The 19,072-nt window shown below is 40.9% G+C and overlaps 1 protein-coding gene and 1 long non-coding RNA gene across 4 annotated transcripts in view; one reads left to right on the top strand and one right to left on the bottom strand.

Annotated features, from left to right (window-relative positions):
* EPDR1 (ependymin related 1) overlaps positions 1 to 8,030 on the top strand; it is a 32,411-nt gene extending 24,381 nt beyond the window's left edge. The window contains exons 2-3 of one of the 2 annotated variants that reach the window (XR_014266974.1): positions 3,560 to 3,671; positions 4,991 to 5,122. Coding sequence is in view for 1 of the 2 variants with exons in the window: in XM_082473644.1 (XP_082329770.1) it covers positions 4,991 to 5,199; positions 6,339 to 6,532 (403 nt within the window). In the remaining variant the exon portion in view is untranslated. Of the gene's footprint in view, positions 1 to 3,559; positions 3,672 to 4,990; positions 5,200 to 6,338 lie in introns of those variants that run through there. The other variant, XM_082473644.1, reaches the window with a different exon arrangement.
* LOC309666301 overlaps positions 1 to 19,072 on the bottom strand; it is a 200,905-nt gene that overhangs the window by 8,209 nt on the left and 173,624 nt on the right. The window lies entirely within an intron of this gene.

The following is a 19,072-nucleotide window of genomic DNA, read 5'->3' as shown; positions in this document are numbered from 1 at the left end:
ATAACACCTTTAAAAGTATTATTTCAAAGCTATTGTAGGATAAAGCAAATAAGTAAATTTGCTAATGTTTTTGGGAAGCATGACTTTTATTTGAAGAGAAAATATATACAAACATAAAAACAAAAATGATAGGGGAGAACTTATAATGTCAAATTTAGATTGGAAATATCAGTATGAATTCATGTTTTTTTTTTTTCAACGTAAGAAGTTCTGACCACTGAAAGGTCCTTAAAACAACGATATCCCAATGACAATGAGCACATCTAGGGCCCAGATGTTGGTTTCTAAGTTGTTTCCCAATAAGTTCCAGGTTTCCTTAGAGGAATGACTGATTTTAGATTTGGTGCAAGGAAAGTCTAAGATGAGCCTGGGACACTTGTGTCACAGAAAGCCAGGAATCACTCAAAGACTGATGGAATCATGTTATAAGTCACAAATAGCAGGTGGAAGGAGTTCCCACTGACTGAACTTGGGACGATTTGAACATCAAATGGAATAATAACTTTAATTATTTGCCATATGTTGAATAAATAAAAACCCGAGTGCAGAGTGATACTAGATAGACAGATGGATAGGTACCATTTGCTGTACCATTGGTAGCATCATACCAACCTCCAGTGAAATAATTGATTCAAGAAATTGTTTTACCTAAAATGATTAGGTGACAGTTATGGGGTAACAGGATATTCTCAGCATCACAAAGTATTACCCACCGATTACTTGGTAATTGCAAAAGGAAATGCCTTTATGATGGAGACATCTAGAGTAACCACGTGGCTTGGTGATCAAAGTTGGTAGCATTACTAGTGGAATGGGACATCACCTGTCTTCTGATGTGATGGGACATGAAGTACAGAGCCTTATTTAGGAAACAGATAAAGCAAATGGCAAAATGTAACAACTGTTGAATCTAAATGGTAGATACAAAGGTGATCATTGTATTAGACCTTCAACTCTTCTGCATTTAAAAAATTTTCATAATAAATTAGGGAAAAATGATACCATTGATATGTACTTTTTGGAAATACTTGGGAGACTACCAAGGACAAATTGTTGAATTTAAAATGCAGGTTAGAAAATATATAAATCATTATTTATTTTTGTAAAATGTGTATAGTACACTAAATTAATATATTTGCACACCTATGTTCATAGCAGCACTATTTAAAATAGCCAAAAGGTGGAAACAACCCAAGTGTCCATCCTTGAATGAATGAATAAACAAAATGTGATATATACATTCAATGGAATATTAGTTAGCCTTACAAAGGAAATTCTGATACATGCTACACTATGGATGAACCTTGAGGACATTATGCTAAGTGAAACAGCCCAGTCACAAAAAGAGAAATACTGTATGATGCCACTTATGCGAAGTACCTAGAGTAGTCAAGTTCATAAAGACAGAAAGTAGGATGGTGGTGGCCAGGAGCTGGGGGAGGGAGAAATGTGGAGCTGTTTAATGGGTACAGAGTTTCAGTTTTGCAAGGTGAAAAGAGTTGTGGAGGTTGGTTCCACAACAATGTGAACATACTTAACACTCCTGAACTGTACACTTAAAAATGGTCAAGGTGGTAGATTTTATGTGATGTGTATTTTACCACAATTAAAATTAAAATTAAAAAGTCAGTAGACACATATGCACAGAGTTGTTATTTCTCTAAATTAGTTTCAATTTTTAGGAAAATGGATTTTCAGGAAACAATAGAAATTGTCCACGCAGCCTGAGAATTTTGTCAGAAGCCACAAAAATCCTTTGTCCCACGAGGTGAGAGGCAAAGTGGCCCGCCGGGCACCTCCTCTGCATTCGGGTTGCCATGGAAAGCTTGGCCTGCTGAACCCTTGGCTGGGCGGGGAGAACCTGAGACCCAGCGGCAGGGCCCTTCCAGGAACAATGCTTTGCTTGGTGTCTGGCCAGCGAGGAGGCGAAGTTTGCAGACTGTTGTTGACCCAGTGCTGGCCCGCCTGCCTCGTCCTTCACACATTCCAGCCCCTCACCTTGCCTGACTGCACCCTGGGGTGACTCCTGCCCTCACAGCTTCCTCCACTTCAGAGCCAGGCTTTGATCTCACCTCCCAGGATCCAGTTTCTGTTGAAGTCCGTCACTGCTTCAGATCTACGGGTTATTACCCACACAGCATCCCAGGCAGATGATTCATTTCAACCCTGGCTGATCTCTGCATTTTGACCTTCTGGCTCTATCGGGTTCCAGGCCCTTTATCCTAGTTGTGATGGAGAACCTACATCTTGACTATGAATACGTTCATATAAACATACAAGCCATGAAAATCTTCTTTTCCAAAACTTTCAATGGAGTAGTACTAGCATTTATAGCCACATGGGATTTTGAAAAAAATGACTTATACAGTTCTATTTTGTTTCCCATTAAATTAATATTTTCTGTTTTACTTAAGGCACTGTCAACATAACCTCAATATCATACTGTGCCCTCTTTTTTTCAAATTAAATATTTTGAAAACTTAGAAAAGTACAGAGAACATCATAACAAACACCTGTGTTCAGACTACCCAGGATTAACCAATGTTAACATTTTGTAGCAATTGTTTCAAGTCTAGAATTTTCATTTTACTTCTGTATATGGACAGAGCTGGCCTCGGGAAAACAGTGAAGTTAGCAGAGTTCCTTTCCTGCTGCCCCCTTCCCTTCCCCGGCAGGTGACTGACCAGGCATCCATGGCCCTTGGTTCTTCAGTGGCCCGTGTGGTGCCTCTCCCAGAACAGCTGTGCTGGCGGCTGTTCCAGGGCTCTAGATGGAACAGTGGAGTCCTCAACTGTATTAGAAACGAGTCCTGGTTATGAGTCACACAAAAAGTTCCAAGCAGAAAAAGGAAAGTTATTAGAACAAAGGAAACTTATTATCAGACCTCTGCAGGTGGATCTGTAGGCAGTAGGCCTCAGAGAGGAAATGCATCCAGGAAATGAACAGCTGTTGGAATCCCAGCTTGCAGCTGCTTCTCTGTGCTTCATTCTTTACTCTTATTGGAAATTAGCCTCCATGGCTCCTGTGTTTACATATGACATGACCAGCCACACGAAGAGACTGACTAGCAGACCTTCAGTGGCAATTCCACATGTCCGAGCAAGAGAATCTGACTGTCCCACCCTGGGTCAGATGCCCCCCTCTGAGGAGGGTGGCCAGGTCATGTACACAAACATGGCCACCAGGCTCCCACTTGTGTGCTTCTGTGGATTCGGGGGATGAGTTTCAAGAAGGAAACCCCCCTCTCCTGCACATGGGTGCAGAGCTTTCAGGGGACAATCACTGCACACAACTGGAGTATCAGCCAAAGCTAGGAATGACTCTCTAGCCTAAACACCGTGAACTTGGGAAAGCACAAGAAGATAATGCTGATGGTAAGGAGGAGGAGGCTGAAGATAACCAGTCCTGACGGCATACAGAGTGGGTGCTTCGTGGGCGGCCGCTCTCACTGAAAGGACCGTGGAGCAGGATTTGTGTGTGGACAAAGAATCCCATGTTATGACTGGAGTACGCTCTGTAGTTGATGCTAATGTTTCTGTATTCCTTCATGCATGTTTAGACTCTGATGCGCCAGGGACTTAACCGGGAGTGAGGAAGCAGTGACAGTCCAACTCCAGACTCCTCCAAAGGGCTTGTACTTCGATGTGAACCCTGCATGTATAGTATAAGAGGCTGGCTCCATTTTTGAGCAATAGCGCATAAAGTGAACACTTCCTTTTCTTCCTCCATTCACTCCCACTTCTCAAGGTCTGTGCTTGGGTTTTACCCTTGTAAGTCATTTCAAACATTTTCTAGGATAAGCAGGGTCGATATTTCTAAATACATAAAATGAGGTTATGTTTCTATTTTTATGCTAGCTCACAGAAAATGAAATATAATCCTAATAATGGTACTATTTTGACCATATGGACAGTTATCATTTACAATATTTTTTCTGAAGAAAAGAAATCTCAAACCCTGACTTGGGATGGAGAACAGGCATCCTCGGAGGGGGCTGTGGAGTGGAGTGAGACTTACATACCACCGATAGTCTGTTGGCTATTATTTGCTCACGAAAAGCTGCTTCTCTGGACTCTTCTGCCCTCAGGTGTTGCAAATTTCACTTTTGAATCAGGGCTGCAACCTCATTCCACTCGATCAACAGCAGTGCCCTGAGTTTTAGATTGACAGTTGAATGCATGGCAACTCACCGAGCTTCACCCAATACCAAGATGGCTTAGCTTTAGGAAAGACACAGGGCTGGTGACCACACAGCGTGCAAGGTGATGGCGGGCGGTCTGTGGGCTCGGGCACAGACTGGGAATACTTCTGGCTTGCTCCGCACGTAGGGTGTGCACTGGATACGAGGGATGAGGCTGAGAACACGCAGACAAATTCAGTTCAGCGAAGCCATTCGCTTGGGGTCCCCTCAGCTTTTATCCTTGCCTGTCTCAGCCCATTCCCAGCACAGCTGCACCTCACCAAAGCCCATTCCTATGATGACAGTTGAGACAGTGGGGCACAGGAGCCTGGTGCATCCTCAGCAGGCTCTTGGCATCCTGCATTCAGCATATCCCTGTGGTCCCTTGACTCAGTGCTACAAGGACTCAACAAGTAAGGCAAGAGTCACATCCTCCTGTGTCTCTGAGGCTAAAAGGTCACAAACCAGCTGCTAACCCAGGGCCTCACCTTCCTCATGTTTGTATCTCCAGCACAGGGTCTGTCATACAATAGGTACTTGATAAGGTAATAGTTAATTGATAGGTATGATAGGTAACTGTCTCGTGAATATTCAATTTTGACCCCTGAACTTTAATTATTTTATATTCAAGTTGTTCATGCGCCTAGTGTTTATAAGTAAGTAAATGATGGCCTAGCAGCAAAACTATTTTTTTTCTATTTTTTCTATTTTAAGAATAACATATCAAAGGCCTTTGGCTTTTATGCTGATTAAAGACATGGTGATTGTAACATAAAGTCCTGAACTGTTCTCTTTCAATCTGTCTTCCAGATTATTTGAATATATTTTGCTCTATAAGGATGGAGTGATGTTTCAGATTGAACAAGCCACCAAGCAGTGCTCCAAGATCACCCTGACATACCCCTGGGACCCTCTAGACATTCCTCAGAACTCCACCTTTGAGGACCAGTACTCCATTGGGGGGCCCCAGGAGCAGATCACCGTCCAGGAGTGGTCGGACAGAAAGTCAGCCAGATCGTGTAAGGGTTCAACAAAGTATTCAAGTATTGCATTTCAGGAAGCAGGATGGGAAATAACGTTTAAGTTCATTAAGGAAGGTAGTTGTTAAGGAAATTTAGAAGCTTAATCAAATTGTTTAACTCCATTTGCAGTCCCCCAATGTACTCTGCTAGTTGTGTAGTGCTGGGACCTAAGCAAGGCACTTGAACAAACACCTCAGCCTTCTAAGGCCCCCTGTAACTTTCTGCCACTTTGACTGTTATGGGCTTAGCCTTGGCTCTGATGTTTCATGACACCCTGGAGGTCTGTGACATGGAAGGTGTTTGTCTAAGTCACATGTTAGATTTGGGTGCCTCCTTTTCCTTTCCCCCAAACACTAACTAAAGTTGCAGCGACCAGATCTACTGCCATTATTATATCTGCTTTTATACATAGATGTGAAGCTCTTCTCTGCAGTGCTGCCAACACACCTCCCCCAAGACTGTTTCAAAAACACAGGCCTTTGTGCTGTGGAAAACAGTATGATGGTTCCCTCCAAAGTGAAGCACAGAATTACCGGATGACCCAGCAATATAGGGCATATACCCTAAAGAACTGAAAGCAAGGACTCAAACAGATATTTGTACATCCATGTTCATAGCAGCATTATTCATCAAGGCCAGAGGTGCAGACAACCCAAGTATCCATCAGCAGACAAATGGGTACACAAAGCTGGTGTATACATACAGTGGAAAATCACTGAAGCTTAAAAAGGAAGGAAATTCTGACACGTGGTACAACGTGGATGAACCTTGAGGACATTATGCTAAGTGAAAGAAGCCAGTCACTAAGGGACAAATACTGTATAATTTCACTTATATGAGGTACCTAGAATAGTCAAAATCATAGAGACAGAAAGTAGAATGGTGGTTTCCAGGGACTGGGGGGAGGGAGGAATGGGGAGTTAGTGTTTAATGGACAGTTTCAACTGGGGGATATGGGAAATTTCTGGAGATGGATGGTGGTGACGCTTTCATAACAATGTGAATGTACTTAGTGCCACCAAACTGTACTTAAGAATGGTTAAAATGGTCTATTTTATGTATATTTTGCATAATTTAAAATACACACATTTTGCCTGTCTTGTACATTAAAAGCTCAACTTGCCTTCCTCCTATAGATGAAACCTGGATTGGCATTTATACAGTCAAGGATTGTTATCCTGTCCAGGAAACCTTCACCAAAAATTACAGTGTGATCTTGTCCACACGGTTTTTCGACATACAGCTGGGCATTAAAGACCCCTCGGTGTTTACCCCGCCAAGCACGTGCCAGACAGCCCAGCCGGAGAGGATGAGCGAGGACTGCTCCTGATAAGCCTGTGAATGCGGAAGGGACAGCATCAGACATCAGATGCCAGCCGCCCCAGCTCGAACCGGATTTGAGACTTGAGAGATGAGACTCTTCATTAGAGATACATATCATAATTCTAGGAAGATAAACTTTGATGTGTTTTTTTTTTTTGTTTTTTTCTATGTGTGGCTGTGGCTACTTGGGCTAGGTTTACAAGAAGGAATGGAATGGAGAGTATGTGGTAATATGTGAAAAGATGGCTAACATGGGGACCTCAGATGTTTCCGAAGCCTGTCTGGGAGCTGCGCTTTCTGTGTGCAGGTGTATGGGAAGTGCGGTGGCATACACGGGGCGAGGGGAGGGTCAGCAGGGGCGAATGTGTTGTTATCGACCTTACTGGGAATTGCTAGATGGCTGGCACATGGTGATAAAAAGAGCGGAACGACTTTGGTCAGTTTTGGTGTTAATGTTTAAGCTCGCTACAGACAATGGCCCGCTTATTGCCTGCGCCAGGGTAGTGACGCTCCCATGCTCCATGCCTCCAGCACCTCCTTTTCCCCCACCCTGTGCTCCCCTGGCTGCTGACAGTGTGATCCCTTAAAATCCCTTCCGGCCTTAAGAGCTTTATGGCATGACCCAATGGATGTAAACATTTGGGGAGGAAATGAAAGGCTATAAGGCAAAGTAATGATTCCTCTAAAGATATATTTTAAACAGGAGGGTTTGGAAAATCTTAATGTCTATTTCTGGGTAAGCATGAGCCATATATGCTTGCTTTTTTTCTATGCAAGAGTATTGATATATGTGCTGAATCACCACATACTTGTCAAGAGACCTGTAGAGACAGGTAGCATCCTAACAATAGCACTGAACTGGGAGTCAGGGGACTATTGTTTCTGAAATCCAGGACAAGAATTCTCTTGTACTGGAACTCCTTCGATTCACTAGACATACTGTGCTTCCCCTCACCTCTGCATCCCTGGGGCAGCGTTTCACAACCTCTTTGTCTATCTGACTTCTGCTAATCCTTCCCAGGTCAGCTCATGCATGGCCTTTGGAGGCTGTTCCCAAGCCTGGATTGGGTACACCTCGCAGCTTGAACATGCTATTCTGACAATGCTTACTAGGCTGTGTCTAAATTTCCTGCTTCCTGGATGTTCTCACTCACTAGCCTGGCTATGAGCGCCGTGAGTACGGGTACCGTGTTCTGTTTACTTTTATATGCCCAGCACCAAGTGCCTGGCACGTGGTCAGTGCCCTAAACATATGTAGAGTGGAGAATGCTAGCCTCTCTGGTCCTTACTTCCTCATCTGTTAAATGGGATTGGGTTTGCTGACCTCTAGGGAGATATCTAGTAATAAAATTTATCATTCTAGATTCCTTCTACTATTGTGTTTTATCTGGCCATCTATCCATCATCTGTTACCAGGAGAAATGTGTGATGCCTATATTACGCTGAAAACAATCTGTATTACTCACAGCTTATCTATATTGTTTCAATAAACAAATTTAATTGCATTTCTAAGTGTTTTTTTGATATATTTGTTTTTGTAATAAATATGGGTTATCTTGGCTATAAGGGAGTTAAAACGCTTCTCTAATGAATAAAGTGCTTCCTACACCAAATTCATTTTCCTTTCTCAAAAGCCTGCTCTTCCTCTTAAAGTCCAGTTGCCTGGGTCAGAAGCCTCAGAGTCACTCTTGGCCTCTATGTTCTCCTTCAGTCCTCAGAGGCAGTCAGTGTCCCGAGTCCCATCAGAATAGCTCTTAAAGCTACTGCCTCTTGTCCATCCCCTCAGCCATCATCGAGGTCCAGGCTCTTAGCATTGCTGGCCTTTGCAAGATCTCTATACACTCTGTCCTTGTCCTTGTTCTAGAAGCCAACCTCTGTTCGTTCGTTTGTTCATTCATTCATTCATAAGCCAGTCCTGAAGCCCTGTTGTCTCCAGTGCCCATGCAGGTTCCTAGAGTCACAGGGTAGCATGCAGCCCAGTCAAGGCCGGCACCTGCAATGCCACCTGGGGAAACTTTCACAGCTGCCTTCGAGGCGGTCCAGCCTGGTCAAGCCTTTGTGACAGTATTTGCCCCACTTTCTCTCTCTCCACCCGAAAGATAGCCCCGCTCCATTCCAAACCGCACACCCCTCTTAGTTAGCCTCGGATCTTCGCATCTGCCCACCCCGGTCCACAGCCCCACTCAAAGCAGAAAGGAAGGGAACTCATTCTATTCAGGACGAGTGAAGCGGATGCCTTTCATTTTTCAGTTTGTCCGTTTTGGTCGTTAAACCCCTTCGCAGTTAAGCCAAGTCTTCCTTCCGGAAGGATTTTATGTCTGCCGGGACCTCGATACACACCTGATGGTGCCCTGCCCCTGTGGTTCTCCACTGCCTACAGGTAAAGCTGAGGCTCTATAGCCTGGTGTCCAAGGCCCTTTTGATCAGGCCCTGACTCCCTCTCCAGCCTCGGTCCTTGGCACTGTTCTCTCTTTCCCAATGGCCACAAGAGTCTGAGAAGTGAAGCTTGGGTTACCTCTGAGTATAGGGGGTTTTCTCAGTCACCAATCTTGTGTAAAACTCGCTAGTGGCCATCACAGTAAAAAATAAGAGTGCTCTTGACTAGGGCAGGGACTGGTCTGTATTAATGAAGAGGAGCATCTGATGCCTCACTTATCTGCAGACAGGGATGCCATTCCTGACATGGGCCTGGACCAGGCTTGGGTCCCACTTTGCGGACCCCCTGCCTCATGTGTTGCTCATCCTTTATGCTACGTCGGAGCAACTTCCTTGCACCCCTCCCAAGGCAAACTGCCAGGATCCATGCAAGCCCCGGGGTCTTCTCTACCTTCTGCCTTCAACTCTAAAGGCCCAGCCCTGGGATAGGGCCATCCCTCCCTCTCCCACTGGCCCATGTGAAGTGAAATGGGCCTGGCCTTTCTGGCTCCAATTGTTCTAATTATCAGGGTGACTTTCTTACAACAAGCTTTGCTATTATCAGGGTGACTTTCTTACAACAAGCTTTGCTAATTAAGATAATGCTCCAAATCTTTCCTAAGATTAGGACACAGTATTCAAAATATGAAAGCAATTAAATATTTTTAAAAGGCCAGAAAGTTTAGATCTCTGAGGAAATTTCCTGTGAAGTACTAAATTTCCCACCAAGCTAAATTCCACACCATTTGAAAACTCAATACTCACCCCTTGCTGGATTTTCTTTACTAACTCCACCCTCTCAATTTTCCCTCTGTTTTAAACTGGTGTATTCACCTGTGCCACACGGTGGTGTTTTTCAGTTTTTCCAAGCACGTAGATTGTGTTTTCCTCCATCTACTGAAGGCACCTCAAATGCAGGAACAGCGTCCTTGCTGTTTCGTTGACTTCAGTTGGAGGAGAGAATGAGCCTCCTCAGCCAAAGTCTTGTGAGTAATTTATGAGATTTAAAGGCCTTGTGGGTGGCCATCTCTTTAAAAAGATAAAATTACCTTTATATATGGATATTCTAGCATCAATAATCTTTTAAGAACTCTGCTAGGATAATAACAACTGAAATGTACTTTTATTTGTTTTAAAGCAGAATTATTATTTCAGCAACGTGCAGAAAAAACATTGAGCTATAATTTATTGTATATTTTATTCAGGGAGAATGACACTTTTGTATCCCTACTTTAAAATTCATATTGTTTTCATTAGGGCAAATATTAACACATAGTTATCATATCTATTTCCTAATTAAGATGGAAAGGGTAATGTAGCTTCAGCAATCAGGAAGTGGGATGTGGTTATCCTATAATTTAGGAATAATTTGCAGTGGATACAACATTCATAGTATCCGGGTAATCTGAGTATACATGTGTGTGTTCTGTGCTGCAGTTGCACCTATAACATTCCCAGTGGTATACTGTATATTTATTTTAAAGTACATTTGTTCAAATTGGATAACTAAGTGTTCTTTTCCTTCATCAGTGTACTTTTTGATGACAAAATAAGTACTCTTCTTATTAAAATATGTCTGCTATCATTGTAATTTCACTTGAGCTCTATAATATCAATAAAGAAAACTATCAAAAAACACAATAAATTAAAGGTTATCTTGTGAAATGGTTTTTCAAACCTAAAGTACATTTTTTAGTAACCTCTCAGCCTAGTTGATTAGTTCTCTCAGCCTGGAGAAAGGTTGGGAAAACACTGGTGTTAGTTTCCCAAACAGGAGGTACCAACCTAAACTTTTGAAAAATTCCCAGTTAACTAAATACACGAACTTGTTTGATTAACACTATAGTCTTGGGCTAGAGTGGTTGGTTATGTGAAATAGATATTTAAGGTCTCTTGATTTTGTTTCACTCCTCGTGGCAGAAGTGGTACTTTTGTTGTGGAGTCCTGGTAGAGCTGTCCTATCTTATGGAATAAGAACATCTTAGCAAAGCCAAGTTTTCCATTAAATTCTATTGGATTGGCCCAAACCCCAAATGAAGTTTTTGGACAACTCAATACTATAAAATGCAGAATTCTCTTCCAGGAAAAACAAAGTTGTATAAAAGCTAAATTGAAAACTATTTTTTTCTTTTTTAAATTTTCTTTTATATTTTTTAACATCTTCATTGGAGTATTACTGCTTTACAATGGTGTGTTAGTTTATGCTTTATAACAAAGTGAATCAGCTATACATACACATATATCCCCATATCTCCACCCTCTTGCGTCTCCCTCCCACCCTCCCTATCCCACCCCTCTAGGTGGTCACAAAGCACCAAGCTGCTCTCCCTGTGCTATGCGGTTGCTTCCCGCCAGCTATCTATTTTACCTTTGGTAGTGTATATATGTCCATGCTACTCTCTCACTTCATCCCATCTTACCATTCCCCCTCCCCGTGTCCTCAAATCCATTCTCTACGTCTGCGTCTTTATTCCTGTCCTGCCCCTAGGTTCTTCAGAACCATTTTTATTTTTAGATTCCATATATATGTGTTAGCATACGGTATTTGTTTTTCTCTTTCTGACTTACTTCACTCTGCATGACAGACTCTAGGTCCATCCACCTCACTACGAATAACTCAATTTTGTTTCTTTTTATGGCTGAGTAATGTTCCATTGTGTATATGTGCCACATCTTCTTTATCCATTCATCTGTCGATGGACATTTAGGTTGCTTCCATGTCCTGGCTATTGTAAATAGAGCTGCAATGAACATTGTGGTACATGACTCTTTTTGAATTATGGTTTTCTCAGGGTATATGCCCAGTAGTGGGATTGCTGGGTTGGATGGTAGTTCTATTTTTAGGAACCTCCATACTGTTCTCCATAGTGGCTGTATCAATTTACATTCCCACCAACAGTGCAAGAGGGTTCCCTTTTCTCCACACCCTCTCCAGCATTTACTGTTTGTAGGCTTTTTGATGATGGCCATTCTGACTGGTGTGAGGTGATACCTCATTGTAGTTTTGATTTGCATTTCTCTAATGATTAGTGTTGTTGAGCATCCTTTCATGTGTTTGTTGGCAATCTGTATATCTTCTTTGGAGAAATGTCTATAGGTCTTCTGCCCATTTTTGGATTGGGTTGTTCGTTTTTTTGATATTGAGCTGCATGAGCTCCTTGTAAATTTTGGAGATTAATCCTTTGTCAGTTGTTTCATTTGCAAATATTTTCTCCCATTCTGAGGGTTGTCTTTTCGTCTTGTTGATGGTTTCCTTTGCTGTACAAAAGCTTTTACGTTTCATTAGGTCCCATTTGTTTATTTTTGTTTTCATTTCCATTTCTCTAGGAGGTGGGTCAAAAAGGATGTTGCTGTGATGTATGTCATAGAGTGTTCTGCCTATGTTTTCCTCTAAGAGTTTTCTAGTGTCTGGCCTTACATTTAGGTCTTTAATCCATTTTGAGTTTATTTTTGTGTATGGTGTTAGGGAGTGTTCTAATTTCATTCTTTTACATGTAGCTGTCCAATTTTCCCAGCACCACTTATTGAAGAGGCAGTCTTTTCTCCATTGTATATTCTTGCCTCCTTTATCAAAAATAAGGTGACCATATGTGCATGGGTTTATCTCTGGGCTTTCTATCCTGTTCCATTGATGTATATTTCTGTTTTTGTGCCAGTACCATACTGTCTTGAATACTGTAGCTTTGTAGTACAGTCTGAAGTCCAGGAGCCTGATTTCCTCCAGCTCCGTTTTTCTTTCTAAGATTGCTATGGCTACTTGGGGTCTTTTGTGTTTCCATACAAATTGTGAAATTTCTTGTTCTAGTTCTGTGAAAAATGCCATTGGTAGTTTGATAGGGATTGCACTGAATCCGTAGATTGCTTTGGGTAGTAGAGTCATTTTCACAATGTTGATTCTTCCAGTCCAAGAACATAGTATATCTGTCCATCTGTTTGTATCATCTTTAATTTCTTTCATCAGTGTCTTATAGTTTTCTGCATACAGGTCTTTTCACTCCTTAGGTAGGTTTATTCGTAGGTATTTTATTCTTTTTGTTGCAATGGTAAATGGGAGTGTTTCCTTAATTTCTCTTTCAGATTTTTCATCATTAGTGTATAGGAATGCAAGAGATTTCTGTGCATTAATTTTGTATCGTGCTACTTTACCAAATTCATTGATTAGCTCTAGTAGTTTTCTGGTAGCATCTTTAGGATTCTCTATGTATAGTATCGTCATCTGCAAACAGTGACAGTTTTGCTTCTTCTTTTCCAATTTGGATTCCTTTTATTTCTTTTTCTTCTCTGATTGCTGTGGCAAAAACTTCCAAAATGATGTTGAATAATAGTGGTGAGTGTGGGTAACCTTGCCTTGTTCCTGATCTTACAGGAAATAATTTCCGTTTTTCACCATTGAAGACGATGTTGGCTGTGGGTTTGTCATATATGGCCTTTATTATGTTGAGGTAAGTTCCCTCTATGCCTACTTTCTGGAGGGTTTTTTTATCATAGATGGGTGTTGAATTTTGTCAAAAGCTTTTTCTGCATCTATTGAGATGATCATATGGTTTTTATCCTTCAATTGGTTAATATGGTGTATCACATTGATTGATTTGCGTATATTGAAGAATCCTTGCATTTCTTGGATAAACCCCACTTGATCATGGTGTATGATCCTTTTAATGTGCTGTTGGATTCTGTTTGTTAGTGTTTTGTTGAGGATTTTTGCATCTATGTTCATCAGTGATAGTGGCCTGTAGTTTTCTTTTTTTGTGACATCTTTGTCTGGTTTTGGTATCAGGGTAATGGTGGCCACGTAGAATGAGTTTGGGAATGTTCCTCCCTCTGCTATATTTTGGAAGAGTTTGAGAAGGACAGGTGTTAGCTCTTCTCTAAATGTTTGATAGAATTTGCCTGTGAAGCCATATGGTCCTGGGCTTTTGTTTGTTGGAAGATTTTTAATCACAGTCTCAATTTCAGTGCTTGTAATTGGTCTGTTTATATATTCTGTTTTTTCCTGGTTCAGTCTCGGAAGGTTATGCATTTCTAAGAATTTCTCCATTTCTTCCAGGTTGTCCATTTTATTGGCATAGAGTTGCTTGTAGTAATCTCTCATTATCCTTTGTATTTCTACAGTGTCAGTTGTTACTTCCCCTTTTTCATTTCTAATTCTATTGATTTGAGTCTTCTACATTTCTTTCCTGATGAGTCTGGCTAATGGTTTATCAATTTTGTTTATCTTCTCAAAGAACCTGCTGTTAGTTTTATTGATCTGTGCTACTGTTTACTTCATTTCTTTTTCATTTATTTCTGATCTGATCTTTATGATTTCTTTCCTCCTGCTAACTTTGGGGTTTTTTTGTTCTTCTTTCTCTAATTGCTTTAGGTGTAAGGTTAGAACTGCTTTTGCTGCATCCCATAGGTTTTGGGTCACCGTGTATTCATTGTCATTTGTTTCTAGGTATTTTTTGATTTCCTCTTTGATTTCTTCAGTGAGCTCTTGGGTATTTAGTAGCATATTGTTTAGCCTCCATGTGCTTGTATTTTTTATAGTTTTTTTCCTGTAATTGATATCTAGTCTCACAGCATTGTGGTCGGAAAAGATACTTGATACAATTTCAGTTTTCTTAAATTTACCAAGGGTTTTCTGTGACCCAAGATATGATCTATCCTGGAGAATGTCTCAGGGGCACTTGAGAAGAAAGTGCATCCTGCTGTTTTTGGATGGAATGTCCTATAAATATCAATTAAGTCCATCTTGTCTAATGTGTCATTTAAAGCTTGTGTTTCCTTATTTATTTTCATTTTGGCTGATCTGTCCATTGGTGAAAGTGGGGGGTTAAATTCCCCTACTATGACAGTGTTACTGTTGATTTCTCCTTTTATGGCTGTTAGCATTTGCCTTATGCATTGAGGTGCTCCTATGCTGGGTGCATAAATACTTCCAATTGTTATATCTTCTTGGATTGATCCCTTGATCATTATGTAGTATCCTTCTTTGTCTCTTATAATAGTCTTTATTCTAAAGTTTATTTTGTCTGATATGAGAATTGCTACTCCAGCTTTCTTTTGATTTCCATTTGCATGGATTATCTTTTTCCATCCTCTCACTTTTAGTCTGTATGTGTTCCTAGGTCTGAGGTGGGTCTCTTGTAGACAGCATATATATGGGTCTTGTTTTTGTATCCATTCAGCCAGTCTATGTCTTTTGGTTGGACCATTTAATCCATTTACATTTAAGGTAATTATTGATATGTATGTTCCTATTACCATTTTCTTAATTGTTTTGGGTTTGTTATTGTAGGTCTTTTCCCTCTCTTGTGTTTCCTGCCTAGAGAAGTTCCTTTAGCATTTGTTGTAAAGCTGGTTTGGTAGTGCTGGATTCTCTTAGCTTTTGCTTGTCTGTAAATGTTTTAACTTCTCCGTCGAATCTGAATGAGATTCTTGCTAGGTAGAGTAATCTTGGTTGTAGGTTTTTCCCTTTCATCACTTTAAATATATCTTTCCACTGTCTTCTGGCTTGCAGCGTTTCTGCTGAAAGATCAGCTGTTAACCTTATGGGAATTCCCTTGTATTTATTTGTTGTTTTTCCCTTGCTGCTTTTAATATTTTTTCTTTGTATTTAACTTTTGATAGTTCGATTAATATGTGTCTTTTTATGTTTCTCCTTGGATTTATCCTGTGTGGGACTCTCTGCGCTTCCTGGACTTGATTGACTATTTCCTTTCCCTTGTTGGGGAAGTTTTTAACTATAATCTCTTCAAAATTTTCTCAGACCCTTTCTTTTTCTCTTCTTCTTCTGGGACCCCTATAATTCGAATGTTGGTGCATTTAATGTTGTCCCAGGGGTCTCTAAGAGTGTCCTCAATTCTTTTCATTCTTTTTTCTTTATTCAACTCTGCGATAGTTATTTCCATTATTTTATCTTCCAGGTCAGTTATCCATTCTTCTGCCTCAGTTATTCTGCTATTGATTCCTTCTAGAGAATTTTAAATTTCATTTATTGTGTTTTTCATCATTGTTTGTTTGCTCTTTAGTTCTTCTACATCCTTCTTAAATGTTTCTTGTATTTTTTGCATCTATTTCCAAGATTTTGGATCATCTTTACTATCATTACTCTGAATTCTTTTTCAGGTAGACTGCCTATTTCCTCTTCATTTGTTTGGTCTGGTTTGTTTTTACGTTGCTCCTTCACCTGCTGCGTATTCCTCTGTCTTCTCATTTTGTTTAACTAACTGTGTTTGAGGTCTCCTTTTCACAGGCTGCAGGTTCATAGTTCTCATTGTTTTTGGTGTCTGCCCCCAGTGGTTGAGGTTGGTTCAGTGGCTTGTGTAGGTTTCCTGGTAGAGGGGACTGGTGCCTGTGTTCTGGTGTGTGGGGCTGGATCTTGTCTTTCTGGTGGGCAGGGCTGCATCAGGTGATGTGTTTGGGGTGTCTTTGGTCTTAGTATGATTTTAGGCAGCCTCTCTGCTAATAGGTGTGGTTGTGTTCTTGTCTTGCCAGTTGTTTGACATGGGGCATCCAGCACTGGAGCTTGCTGGCCATTGGGTGGAGCCGGGTCTTAGTGTTGAAATGGAGATCTCTGGGAGAGTTCTCACCAATTGATATTATGTGGGGCCGGGAGGTTTCTGGTGGTCCAATATCCTGAACTTGGCTCTCCCACCTCAGAGGCTCAGGCCTGACACCAGGCCAGAGCACCAAGACCCTGTCAGCCACACGGCCAGGTACGTGGGGATTTTCTTGCCTTTTGGGAAGTCTGAGGTCTTCTGCCAGCATTCAGTAGGTGTTCTGTAGGAGTTGTTCCACATGCAGATGTATTTTTGATGTATCTGTGGGGAGGAAGGTAATCTCCACGTCGTACTCCTCCGCCATCTTGAAGGTCTCTCTCCAGCACCTTAGGAATTTTCAGTTCAAATATCTCCCTTTGAAGTCACCCTAATATAGAGTATTTCCAAAGTGAATGTTCTTCCCTAAGCCACTCACCATTGGCCCCTTCTATCAGAAATTCAGAATTATCTCCATGCCTATGGATCTATGCCCCTTATAGTGGACATTGCCATTTAATGAGAAAGGAAAATAGCCTGAATGAGAAAGCCTACTGGTTTGGGAAATACTGTCTCAGCTTTTTCAGTTCAATAAATTTAAAATGAGTTTTATTTTGTCTACTCAGAACAATTAAAGTATAGTATTCTGATGTGTTCAAGTGTGTAGCAATTGAACCTTGGAGGACACTTTTTAGTTTAGCTTTGTATGGAAATTATATTATGTAGATAGTCCTTGTTTGATAATGGGTTATCATACAACTGTGAAAACTCATGAGTCTACTTTACTCTTCCTAAACCCCTTACCTTCCCAGTCAGTCATGAGAACTTTGTATTTCCTGGGTCAAAGGTTAGAAAGAGGGGAAAACAATTTTTCTTCAGATGTTCAGATAGTTCAGATAATACAACAATGACAATTTTTTTAAATGGTATTTGAAGTGGGTGCTCCTGGAATACAGATAAAAATTCCCCCAGGCTCTTGCCATATATTATCATTCAGTATGACCAGTCAGTTCAAAAATAAACTGTTTAATAAGTTTTCTATTAAGATAAATCTATATGTCTCTAGAAGAGTGATAGTAGCAAATTTACTTAATGAAGTTAGATATACATGGGCTAAACTTAGTTGCTTCCAAACTTGGAAATAAGGTTAAGCTCTGTGATTGAAAATATAAGACCAATAAATACATAATGAATGGATAAAGGAGTTATTTAGAGATTTAAGCCATGGAAAGAGAAGGTCTGCATATTCAGGGCTGAAAAACTGGGGAATTCATGAAGTTCTATTAAAGCAAGATTGCCATTGGAATGCTATCTCATCAAGATGCTGTTGGAATGGGGCTGATGTGAGAGAACACTCGAATGTTCTCATTTTGTTTGAAGACAAAGTGGTTTCGCAGAAGGAGGCTGGTTTATGTGGAATTTAGTTAGGGAATCTAAGACCAAGGATTTGGCGCTGTTTATCTAATTGTGTGCAGGAGAGAAAATTATGGAATCTGGCAGATATCTGGAGAATGTTGGGGACAATTTTGAGATTAAAGTTATGTGTTGTTACTTTGGGCAAGATCCAGGAATACCCAGATTTTACTTCCCTCTTCCTGTCTAGGATCCATAGATGAGCACACTCAGAAGACAGAGACAAGCAAACCATCACCATTATTTAGCTGGAACTTTGGCCCCCAAGCACTTCTGTAGAACTCTGGTGAACTAGGCGAGATCAAGTGCAGGTTAGTAGAGGCCAAAGAAGCCACAAACCAAAGCAGGGTAAATTACTAGGTTGGTCCACTCTACTACAAATCCCAACTCAAGTAGATCTTATCACTCTCAGGTCAGCAAAAGGGCACACAGAGCAGACCCTCTGGCACCAGAGGAAAGGAACAAGGACACAGGAGATAAGTATTTGCCTCATTGTCCAACATTGCCTTCCCTAGACCTTGGCTGTTCAGAGCAATGAATAGAAAAACCCAAACCCGAGAGAAATATTTAACAGGGCCTACGGGACAGACAGAATTCGATAAACTCTGTGGCTTAGAAGAATTATTCCTCCAGACTAGGTGGATTCCCCTCTGATTAGAAATTTTACTTCTCAAATAATTTGTTATCACAGGTAAATGTCCTAAATGGCAGATTTAAGTATTCCACTCGCTGAAAAGATTCAAAGCACCATTGTAGAATAATGCATTGTCATTCTGGTTTATATGCCAGTGTCTTGACAAAGTTAAGTTGCTTAACATTTGTCAGTTTCTGAGGGAGGCTATGGGATATAACAGAAAGGACAAGGGCTTGAAATCATACGCACTTGAGTGACTGACTAGGTCACTTATTACCGTGGACAAATTATTGGAACTCTCTATGAGCCTAAGTTTTCTCCTCTTCCTTCTAAAGGGTTTTGTTAGGATTAAATGAAACAGCATTTATAAAGTATGTAGCCAGTGACTTTGCAAGTAACAGGCACTCAAAATGTTAGATACTTCCTACCTTTGGTTTCTTTCCCCTGAGAGTTTGACCAACCCTCCATGGACCAACAATATCAATCCTTTATGACTGTGTAAATCTGCTAAGGATCTTATCTAGGTTATGGTGACCCACGAAGGCAGTGCCTTCTATGTGCTCAT

Source organism: Balaenoptera physalus (assembly GCF_965194825.1).
Source record: "Balaenoptera physalus genome assembly, chromosome: 8".
Taxonomy (NCBI): domain Eukaryota; kingdom Metazoa; phylum Chordata; class Mammalia; order Artiodactyla; family Balaenopteridae; genus Balaenoptera; species Balaenoptera physalus.
The sequence above is the reverse complement of the archived record's forward strand: the minus strand, read 5'-3'. Positions and strand labels throughout refer to the sequence as shown.